General features: G+C 42.0%; 1 protein-coding gene across 1 annotated transcript; it reads right to left on the reverse strand.

The window, feature by feature from the left end:
- Window positions 1–7141: 7141 nt before the first annotated feature.
- On the reverse strand, window positions 7142–10965 carry otx1 (orthodenticle homeobox 1; the record flags this gene model as incomplete). The annotated part of the gene is made up of 3 exons (XM_083922554.1): window positions 7142–7888; window positions 9645–9796; window positions 10869–10965. 3 exons carry the CDS (start codon window positions 10963–10965, stop codon window positions 7142–7144), a joined length of 996 nt encoding a protein of 331 aa, XP_083778680.1.
- Window positions 10966–11860: the final 895 nt, after the last annotated feature.

The raw sequence follows: 11860 nt of genomic DNA on the forward strand, positions 1-11860 counted from the left end.
GAGTCGAGGAGACGCCGGACCCTCAACACTGTTTATCACACCGATACTTCTTGACTTTGTCTGATTTTACGATTTGATCTCGAACCAATAACAGGTTTCAGACGTTTTCTTGGAGTCTTTGGAGTTGGGGCGGAGACCCCAGCAGTGTGTCCTTGTCGCCTTCTATGATATAAATAAGCACGTTAAGATATGGCCGACCACTTCAATACTTTACTACATATTGGGTTTTAATGAGGTCGTAGAAAAAAAGGGGGAATGGTTGATTTTTTTTTTTTTTTTTTACACATTAACAGTTGACCTGAGTTTACGTTTTTAAAGGTCACGGGTACGGTTCAGATGTTTGTGTGTGTGACTCACGGACACGGATGTTTCTGAGCTGCTGCCCTGTGGCTCCGTGTGTGGAGAGAAGTTTGTCAGTGAGGAACAAACTGAATGGACGAGGAAATGTGACCAACGCGTCAGACAGCGATCTTTTAACACAATGGAGACGACGTCCTCGGTGGGAAACGCCAAAGCCTGCAGGCCGACGAGCCTCCATTAAGCTTCCCCACGTCTCGGAGGGCTTAAGGAGAACAAGACAAGTTGTGACTTGGGACGAGGGTCTGCTGCATCCTTTCCACATGAGATAATATAAAGCCCTCCTCAAATACCTCCCCACTCCGTCCCTCCTTACCCTGACGCAACGGACTCACAAGGAGCGTGGAAGTGAGGACGCCGTCAGGAAAGACATCAGTGCTTTCACCACTTGTCTGATTTCCCCTCAACTTCAGGAAGTGAGTGCCCTCCGCTGACCTCAGAACAGCTTCAGGTCCTTTAGTTTACTGATTTACTGTTAAATAACTTCATTGAATCGTGGGAGTTCGACCCACTGATCAAATACCTGCAAAACAAATGACATTCAGCCTCAGCTGCACTTTGTGTTCAGTGCCAACTAGAAGATGTTAGCATGCTAACACGCTACGCTGAGATGTTGAACGCGGTAAACGACGTTGGTTCTCACTAAGGCTGCAACTAAGGATTATGTTCATAATGCCTTTGAGGCTGAGGTGATGTCATTAAATCACAACAATATAAAATGTTCAGATGAGTAAAAGCAGCACATTTATACGTTAGAGAAGCTTGAACAAAAGGTTTTTACTCTTTAAAACAACTTAAATGATTAATCAATTAAAAAGTTACAATTAATTTTCCGTTAATCATTAATGGTCCGATTGTTGCAGCTGTTTTTGTCTGTTTGTTAGCATGTTAGCCGCTAATGTTAGCGTTCACGTCACCTGCCTCGCGGTTAGCATGTTGCAGATTAATTATTAGTAACAAGTGAACTTCGGCCGTCGATTTATGGATTTAAAGTAAGTAGTTTTATGTGAAAATGTAAACTCCTCTGCTCTGAAATGGCTTTAATTTTAAATTGTGTCAATTTTTATTATATTTTAGTTATTTTACACGTTTTTTCCAAAGCCTGACGGGGTTAGATGTGATCATAGTCATACGGTTTGTGACAAGAGAAGTCTATTTGACATGTAGAGACAGGTCTGGTCAGCCGTCCAATAAGACAAGTCCCCCCAAAAGTCACACGGACTCAGGACAGAAGAAAATGAAAGAAAGGAGCTCAACATCGTCCTCTGTCCTCAACGTTAAGTGTAATTCTGGCGCAAAGTCCTCCCCTGGTCTTTTTCGGCACTTACATTCATCAAATAAACCATAAAGACAGTTTTTTTCGTGTAACAACTATTAACGGAGAAATCATGGAGAGTCGCTAACAGCCGGACGTGGCTAACAGTGATAAGCTCGGGGCAGTAGGTTGAAGGCATTCAAAGGTCTTTTTTAACCACTAATCCTGCTGAAAATAACAGCAAACCTCTGCAGCAGCATGAGAAGAGTCCCTACACACCAAACAAAGCAGCAACAGCGTAGTTAGTGAACCCAGAGTTTATTAAGAGTGTTTTAAAGACTTACCTACTGGCCCCTGTACCAGCTCCTCTCATAGTAAAGTCCATTCAAGTGGATTACCAAAGTCAGTCCCAAAGGAAGGAGCCCATTGGTGCTTTGTTTTCTGTGTAGGGACTCTTCTCATGCTGCTGCAGAGGTTTGCTGTTATTTTCAGCTGCATTAGTCGTTAAAAAAGACCTTTGAATGCCTTCACCGTACTGCCCCGAGCTAATCACTGTTAGCCACGTCCGGCTGTTAGCGACACTCCTGGATTTCTCTGTTAATAGTTCATACACAAAAAACTGCCTTGATGCTTATTTGATGTGTGTAAGTGCTGAAACAGACCCTGTGATGATTTTGACACGTTAAACCTCCAGTATTTAAAACCTCTCAGAGCCTAAAGGGATGAGTGACCTGCGTTTAACTCCGCCTGGACTCCACTGTGAACGCCGCTCTCCCCTCCTGTGAGTCTGGATTCACGTTGGAGGCTTTTATTAAGGCACAAAAACAACATAGCAACAAAGAAAACCTACTGCAACCACCCGCTTCCTGTGCTTAGACTCGATATCAAACAAAACAAGACGCAACAAGAAGGGGAAAAAAAGCCTTTTCTGACAAAGCAGAGAAACCGGAGACTGACCTGGACTCCACCCATGTCGCCGGCGTACAGTTGACCCCAGATTAACCTCCCGGGTAAATATAATCCTCCTCTGTATCACCTCTCCGCAGCCTATGAACACACGGGGATGCCAAAGTCTGGCGACACTCTGCAGCCAATGACGAGACGAGTTTTCCTTCCCTGTCCTGCATGGAAACAGAAAACAGCCCCAGCATGCAGGCGAGCTATCGCCGCATCTGCTGGTCCCTCGAATCTGGAGGCCTCGTAAAGGTCTCACACCGTCTTTATCTGTCCCGTCTGTCTCTGCGTCTAGATACAAATCACAGCCGCTCATGCAACGTCAACAAAACAAAACAAAGAAGTCCAGCTCGGTTCCGGTTCATCTCCTGGACAAGTGTGAACAAAAAGTCAACAGTTTCCAGTCCACCCACATTCAGGCGAGGGGCCAAAAGGTCAACGGTCGACATCAGAGGGGGGGGGGACACGGCGCAGATCGATCATCCCGTTGAACTAAAGTGTGAAGACCCTCAGCTCAGGTTGACACGACAACTCCTCACACACTCGTGCACACAAGTGATGAGCTATTAAGTATCTGCCGTGACGGACTTTCTTGAACGCAGCTGCAGAAGAAATCCAGATTTTTATACTTTTATGTGTTTTATTTTACGACCTCGGCTCGTTTTAGAGGATTTAAAGAAAGAACTGATTGCGTTTAGGTTTTAAGGGACTTGGAATTTATATATTTATATAATATTATATATAAAAACGTGCGCTGGTTGAACTCTGATCTAAAGAAAGTGTGTTAAACAAAGAGAGAAACTTTTTTAATCGTATCATCGACTTGTAATCACTCTGTTTTTAAAGGTGTATTTTTGTTTTCTTCTCTTTGCGGTTTAAAGCCGTAAACACTTCGGTTTTAACATATTTATCCTTTTAGTTCAGCACATTTAAAGGAAGTTCAGCAGGAACTAATAACTTTAAATGTCTGTGTCTCGTGTTGAACATCTGTCAGGATTCGATTCAGGGATCATTTACCTGTTGATTTAAGGTGTTTTAATAAAGAAAGTGCCTAAAGGTAAATAAAGCTGACAGTCTTTTACTAACATGACTGTGCTCTCATGATTATTGTGATTTAAAACAATTAACTCTACATTTTGGCACATTTGGCATCAAATGCAGCAAAAAATCCGCTAAATATTTTACGTGTTATGCGAAGAAAAGACAAAGTTTTAATTGCTAAAATGGTCTTTTCAGGTTGTTTTGTTGTAGTTTTAGGTTTAAATAAACTAATTTCATGTTTCATTCACCTTTCTCTCACATTTCAGACTTTTATTTTGACCTGAATCAGTAAATTTAACCCCTAAAAAGTAAATTCACCAGCAACAAAGGTAAATTAAAGCGAGGCTCCTCTTTCACCTTTGCCACGCACGCACGCACGCACGCACGCACGCACGCACACACGCACACACACACACACACACACACACACACACACACGTTTGCATCTTTGATAGCATGTTTGATGACAAATAGGCTGCAGAGAGATTTGAATACTGACTCCAAGAAAGTGTTTGCTGCACAAACAGCTGCAGGAAATCGCGATGGTAATGAAATCATTTACCTGTTCAAAACAAGACCATCACGCGATTCAAACGTTCCCTCTTTAAAAATAAAACACATTTAACTCAAAACAAACCCACAAACATTACATGTGTCTTTTGTGCGCGTTCATGCTGCAAACACGTGTTCAGCGGCCGCACAACACGGTGCAGCCTTTTATTCGTTATCTCCAAACGCGCGCACTCGTGGTTGATTTCACTGTTTAATTAGGTATACTGTGCGCGTGCACGTGTGCCATGTTGGCTGCAGAGGAAACATTAAATAAACGGATATCTCAGAAACGTTTCCACCGCGCCGTCGCTGTTTGAAGGTGAGCAGCTGTGTGTGTGTGTGTGTGTGCGTGTGTGCGTGCGTGTGTCTTTGTAAACCTCCTTATTCAACAATCCCACAAGATTTGGTGGCAAATGTTTGTTTGATGCAAATCCGAACAAATCCGCCGCTGTCCGCTGATGCTCGCTGCGCTGTTTGCGCCGCGTCTTGGCGCAAACATGTTTAATGTCCCTGGTCTGCAGATATTTATTCAGCTGCTGGAAGCTTCATTTACACACAGACAGACACACACACACACACACACACACACACAGAGAGAGGGGCTGAAACTGTGCACGGGCAGGGGTGTGCGTGCACATGTATCGATCATTTTAGGCTTTTTAAAGACGCACGCTGCAGGAAAAAAAGGGGAATAAAACAAAATAATCTGAGTTTAGCGTATTTTTTACTCTATTTCACATCTATTTAATCATCTACACGTTTTGTCTTGTGACACATTTTTATTAAAAGGCCTGGAGAAGTAAAACTACTTCATATTTAAATAGAAAAAAGCAAATATACACATTTGTTTCCTCCTGCACTGTAGATTATTCTCATTATAGAATTAAAGAATAGTTGATTTATTGCTTTTTTCTGTTTTAAATTTCTTCCCTTTGACAAAACAACAAATGCAGCAAATAATAATTATCCAAAAACCTGTTTCTGTTTCATTTCTTGTTGGAAATAATTTGGAAAAACTCGTGTTTGTCTTAGAAAACCAACAAAACAGGTGCAAGTGTTTCGTTTCCAGGGCCGTTTGTTAAATAATTAGAGCAGTAAATTTGCATTAAAACCTGTTTTTGGTTGTTTTTGCTCCTGTGCTCTCGGTGCGGCCTTCACTGCAACACAAACAAACACCCGCGTCCAAAACAACCTTGCCAGAGAACTGACGCGAGTTTTTCCCCCTCCTCCTCCTCCTCCTCTTTTATAATGCGTTTATGCCTGCAAGCATCACACACACACACACACACACACACACACACACTTACATCTGACCCCCTAACCTGGCCCCACCTACGTAATTACCGCATCAGAGGCAGTGAAATTCCTGCAGGTTATTTTGGAGCAAACCAACTCAGGGCGCAGGAGTAATTATCACGCCATTACAGAGATGCATTCAATTACGCCTCGGATAAAAGAGCTTCGGGCTCAATATTTAGTTGTTTTTTTTTAACGCAGAAAAGACACTTGGAGTTCCCTAAAGCGAAGAAAGATGTTAGTGTTTCACTTCAAGTCAGAGACAGAGAGGATTAAAACTGGCTGCTCCAAAATGGAAACGCGAGGGGGCCTACACGCGGTCACGGTTTACAGTTAATTATGGCCTCATTTGCATTTTTTTACCCCGTTATAATTAGAAATACAAACATTCAACAAGCCTTTAAATAAAAGTGTGACTAATTCAAATGAGAGGAAACAGGAATCTTGAGTTTGTAATACATGCTTCTTAAAATAAAAGAGGAACAAAAACTTGACTCCCGGTTGGGAATCGAACACAGAATCCACTGAGGGGGATAAATATGACTTAACGGATCTTTATTGGATGAACATGTATGTAAGGGTGGTTCGCCTTAAAGATACATTCAACATCTTACTGTCATCTCGGAGCTAGAAATCCACATTTTCCTCTCCAACAAAAATTAAAACGCTCTGACTCCAATATCAAGCCAAGTGCTGCGGTTCAAACATGTCCAATATCACGACAAATGCCCGAGAGAGGAGGTCTGGATTTGAAAATGTATAGAGCTTAGAAGAATAATAATAATAATAATAATATCAGCCGGAAAACAAACTGTAACCTGGACGAAAGGTCCAGAGTCGTTCTGTGTTTTTGAGTTTTCCCTCCCCAAGACATTTCAATTTTGCCAAAACATGTTTTTTTTTAACCTTTCTGAGTAAAACAACGATTATAATAATAAAAAAAAAGCTGAACTTTATGGCCAATTTGTTCTCTTTGGAATATTTGGAAAGATTTACATACAGGTTTTTCTTTTCTTTTTTTATCTCTCTCTCCCAAAGTGGTGATAAACAATTTTTTCAAATTCGGAAAAATAAAAACAAACACCAACTAAACATGGTCACTGTAACTGACCCAAATACATATTTACATATTTCAGCTGCTCGGCGTAAGCTGACTAAAAATCTCTGTCATCCTAAAATAACAAATTTCAGAAATAAAAACTATACAGGGTTTGATTTGGGGGGGGGGGGTCGGAGGTAACGAGGGGTCACTGCAGGCAGTTCCTGTCGAGTGCAGCAGAGGGGAAAATATTCCTCCCATCCAGAGAGCTGGTGTCAAAGGAGTTTGGTTTGAAATTACTCTGTTTTTTTTTTTTTTGCACTGTTGAAAAACAGTTTTTCTTAAGGTCATCCAAAGAACGGGCGTCTTAAAAACCCACTCTCCGTCGTCAGGAAACGGCTCCTGATGTTTTTCTCTTCAAACTGTTTTTAAAAAAAGACGTGGAGGACGAGAGGGAGACCAAAACAAAACAAAGTCCGATTTGCTGCTGCTGCGCGTTCCTGCTGCTGTCATGTTATCTTATGGTTCATAAACTCTTTTTGTCTTTTAAAAACGAGCGATATGCTAATCTGCAAACAAAAAACAGAAGAAGAAGAAGAGGGAGCAGGCGAGCAGGGAGGAGGAGAAGAAGAAGAAGAAAAAAAAAATCACAAGACTTGGAACCTCCAGGAGGCCTGGTCTTTGTAGTCCAAGCAGTCTGTGGTATTAAAGTTGAGCTTCCACGAGGACGCCGCGCTCTGCTCTTTGTAATCCAGGCAGTCGGAGGAGTTGAAGGCCAGGCCGGAGCCACCGTAGGCCTGGTGGTGGTGATGGTGGTGGTGGCCCGACGACTGGCTGATGTGGTGGTGCGGGTGGCCTGACATGGAGGAGGCCGTCATGGGGCTGAGCTGGTGGGGGTGGTGGTGGGAGTGCATGGGGGCCAGGTAGGAGCCGCAGTCCACGCCGCTGAAGTAAGAGCCGGACGGGGCGGGGTAGCCCTGGCCGTAGCCCGGCGTCTGGTTGTAGGACATGGGGTAGGAGGTGGCGGCGGTGGCGGAGCCCGACATTGAACGCTGCATACAGGAAGCGTTAGAAGTAGGTCCGGGCTCTGGGAGCGGGGCCACGGCCGGAGCGGGAGCATTTCCTGGGGAGATAGCGGGGCTCCAGATGGAGGAGACGGTGCTGATGGAGGTAGAGGTGCTGCTGAGCGCCGCCGGGCCCGTGTGATTGGTGGAGGAGGATGAGGACGAGGACGAGCCCGTGCTGGAGACGGCGGGAGGCGTGAACTGGCCGCTGCTCTCGGAGCCCGTGCTCTCCCGGGCCGGGGAAGACTTCTTCTTGGGCGGCCTGGCTTTGGCGCTGCTGCCGCTCTGCTGCTGCTGGCGACACTTGGCCCGCCGGTTCTTGAACCACACCTGCGAGCGAGGACACGGGCCAGGAGTTAGAAACCGTATACACAAACAACCTCAGCACTTCATAAAATAAAAAAATAAAAATACTCCCAGGCCAAGCTGGGACTACATTATGGAGGAAAATTGGGGGTTATTAGCCATCAAGGTTCATTTCCACCCGGCCCCTTGGCTCGGACCAGCCAGGGGTCCAATTTCATACCTGGTAGACGGCTCTAAGATAACAGGCTATTGGGTTTCCCCACACAGTAGGGTAACTCTAGAGCGCAGAGAGGGTAGGATCATGTAGAGCATTTTGTTTCACACACATTCTGAGAATAACTCAAATTGTGTGTGAGAGAGAGGCCTGCCTTGGTTTCCCCCTAATGCCTTTCAAGAGTAGTATTTGTTCAACACCGTGAGTTGTTTGTCGAGTATTTGCTGGCACATCCTCACCTCTTTGGTAGAAATCCCGTATTTCAGATCAAATGACACAACCTTCAGTGAGGCTGCATCAAATAATAATGAAATAATCCACCCATTTGTCTGAAAATAAGCTTTTCTAATCTGAAATGTAGTTTGGTTCGCATCAATGAAAGTCGTTTTATCCTAATGGATGCCTGCCTGAAAATATTGATTGTTTAAATTACACTTGAAGGCAACCATCCATATTAAACTGCCCTTCCTCACCGGTTTAAACTTTACATTTACTCCAGCAGCAATAATGAACACACCAGTCATAATCTCACCGTTATCCATATGTCAGTTATTATCCTCCTTAAAAAGGGGCTTAAATCACTAAAATCACCAGCTATGAGGTGTAAAAGTCAACACAGTATTTTCCTTGTAGGTTATTTATATAATCCTCATGTTACATTACACATAAAGTCGTTTTTTAGTCATAGAAACTCACATATATACTATAAATACTAATCTTAATCTGATCTGTCGACATAATGTTACTGAACACCTGAGTCATATATAGCTAGCTAGCTAGCAGTTAGCTAGTATTAAATCCACCGAAATCCTGCTCTCAAACAGCGGGAAGCAACGAAATAACGTGTAACTATCCCCGTTTAAAAAATAAATAAGTCATTAATGACTGCAGTGTAACAAGTGCAACACAAGCTCCTAGCTAAACAGCTAACGCTAGCTCAACTGACATTAACGGCAGTTTAAAAAACGTCCCACAGTTTAAAAAGGTTAGTTTAAAAACGTCCCTCAGTTTGAAAATGTCCGTTAAAAACGTTAGTTTAAAAACGTCCCTCAGTTTGAAAATGTCCGTTAAAAACGTTAGTTTAAAAACGTCTCTCAGTTTGAAAATGTCAGTTTAAAAACGTTAGTTTAAAAACGTCCCTAAGTTTGAAAATGTCAGTTTAAAAACGTTTGTTTAAAAACGTCTCTCAGTTTGAAAATGTCAGTTTAAAAACGTTAGTTTGAAAATGTCAGTTAAAAACGTCCGTCAGTTTAAAAACGTTAGTTTAAAAACGTCCGTTAGTTTAAAAATGTCAGTTTAAAAACGTTAGTTTAAAAACGTCCGTCAGTTCAAAAGCTTCAGTTGAGGTCCTCTTTGACTGTTAGCAGGCTGGTTAATGGTAGGCCATGGTAATACGGTGGTTTGGTAATACGGTGGTTTGGTAATACGGTGGTTTGGTGTGAACACAAATCTGTTAAATGTTAGCGGACAGCCGGCGTGTGTGAGCACCGTTGGCCCGGGCAGCTGTGTGCCCGGGGAACATGGACGCACCGAGGGGCCGTTTGAAAAAGCTCCGCCGCGGCTCACCTGGACTCTGGACTCCGGCAGGTTGATCTTCAGCGCCACCTCCTCCCGCATGAAGATGTCCGGGTACCGGGTCTTGGCGAACAGAGCCTCCAGGACGTCCAGCTGAGAGCGGGTGAAGGTGGTCCGCTCCCGCCGCTGCTTCCTGGGAGTCGCTGCAGAAAAAGGAAAAACACCGGAAAGGTAAATAAAATATTTTACATTAAATAAATGTTTATTTCGACATCAGGTCTTGGTTTTAAAAACACCTGTTTGTTTGTTTTTATCTCATTATTTACGTGAGAAATGTCTTGTAGGCCTGTTTAATTTTACTGTGGTGACAAGATAATGTATTAAATAAAATAAATAATTTATTTATTTAATGTCTACATTAATAAAAGAGCACCAGCGTTTACTTAAAGACATGTGTAATATGTCCTTTTAAATAGGACTGAAGAAAAACGTCTAAATGAATAAACTACCATTTAAACAGTAATGCCAAATAAAAATATAATGCTAGTGTTAAATTGGTTTCATTTGTATTTTCACGTAATATAAATGTAGTTTACTTGTTTCCACTTAAGCCCCAAACAATCACTATTATTATTAGACTATTATTATTATTATTATTAATTATAATATTATCCAAAAACATCTCAACTGAATAGACCTAAATATTTTGGCAATTTTCTCATGTCTTAGCCACCAGTTACTGCCCCAAACTAGGTGCATTCATGTTTAATAAAGTGTGTTAAAGTGTGTGTTTGAGTCCCTACATGTTCATAAAGTGTGTGTTTGGGTCCCTAAGTGTTTATAAAGTGTGTTAAAGTGTGTGTTGTGGTCCCTACATGTTCATAAAGTGTGTGTTGTGGTCCCTACATGTTCATAAAGTGTGTGATGTGGTCTATGTGTGTATAAAGTGTGTGTTTGAGTTCCTACATGTTTATAAAGTGTGCTAAAGTTTCAGTTGTGGTCCTTACGTGTGTATAAAGTGTGTGTTAGAGTCCCTGCGTGTGTATAAAGTGTCAAAGTGAGTGTTTGAGTCCCTACATGTTCATAAAGTGTGTGTTGGGGTCCCTACGTGTGTGTATAAAGTGTGTTAAAGTGTGTGTTGGGTCCCTACGTGTGTATAAAGTGTTTTTAAAGTGTGTGTTGGGGTCCCTACATGGGTATAAAGTGTGTTAAAGTGTGTGTTGGGGTCCCTACATGTTAATAAAGTTTGTATAAAGTGTGTGTTGGGGTCCCTACATGGGTAGCCCACTGAGGGGTGCAGCAGGTCCATGGCAGCGCCGCTGAGCCCCAGGCCGTTGACGCCGTAGGGGGGCTGTTTGAGGTAGGACATCATGCTACAGGCGGTCACTGCTCCACCCAGCTCAGGCCAGTGGTTCGGTTTCCCCCGATGCTGCAGCTTGACGGGACAGGGGGCCGATCCAAGTCACTGCACACGGGACAAATATATTAGAAACATTTAAAAAAGGAAGAAAAAACTATTTTTACCATAAAAACAATCAAGAGAAACTCATAAATGTGTTGATTTTAAAGCAACCATGACTTCTAAACATGCTTTTATTCCCATTATATTTTACTTTTTTGTAATTAAGTGGATGGAAATCTGACCTATTTTCAGATTTACTCAAAGTGAGACTGAACATTAAGGATGAAAATAAAGCCTCATTCTCAAAATTAAGTTCCTGAAATCCATTATTTAGTAAACGCTGGGATATAAAAGCATGAATTAGTGGATTAGAAGCAGAAACGCAGATTACATCCCTTCAGCGATATTGGATTTGTTTTAGTGAGAGGGTAACGGGGTCAAACGGCTCCAGCTCACCACCCCAACGCGCTTTTCATTCACACTTTCAACCTTTTTAACTTGAAATAATAATTAAAAACTACATTAAAGTCATTTCACGCCGCGAGTTTATGTCAACAAATAAAAATGCTTAATATCAGAGGACACATTCATTTGCAGATTAAGTCTTTTTTTTATTTTAAATAAAACATTTTCCCATGTTTAAACTATTTTTCTCAGCACAAAGCTAAATGTATTTGCTTTTATGATGTAATGCACATTTGTACACATGCAAAAAAATATTAAAATATGTAACTTTTAAAATGAAAGTTTAAAGAGTTTAAATGAAAAAAAAATGTTTATTATAATTTTTTATTGTTCTGTCGCTTGTTTTGCTGCGTTTGTGTTTGAATACGTTTTAAATGCAGAGTTTAAAGTGTGTGTGTGT

This window comes from Echiichthys vipera (genome assembly GCF_963691815.1).
Source record: "Echiichthys vipera genome assembly, chromosome: 11".
NCBI classification, from domain to species: Eukaryota; Metazoa; Chordata; class Actinopteri; order Perciformes; family Trachinidae; genus Echiichthys; species Echiichthys vipera.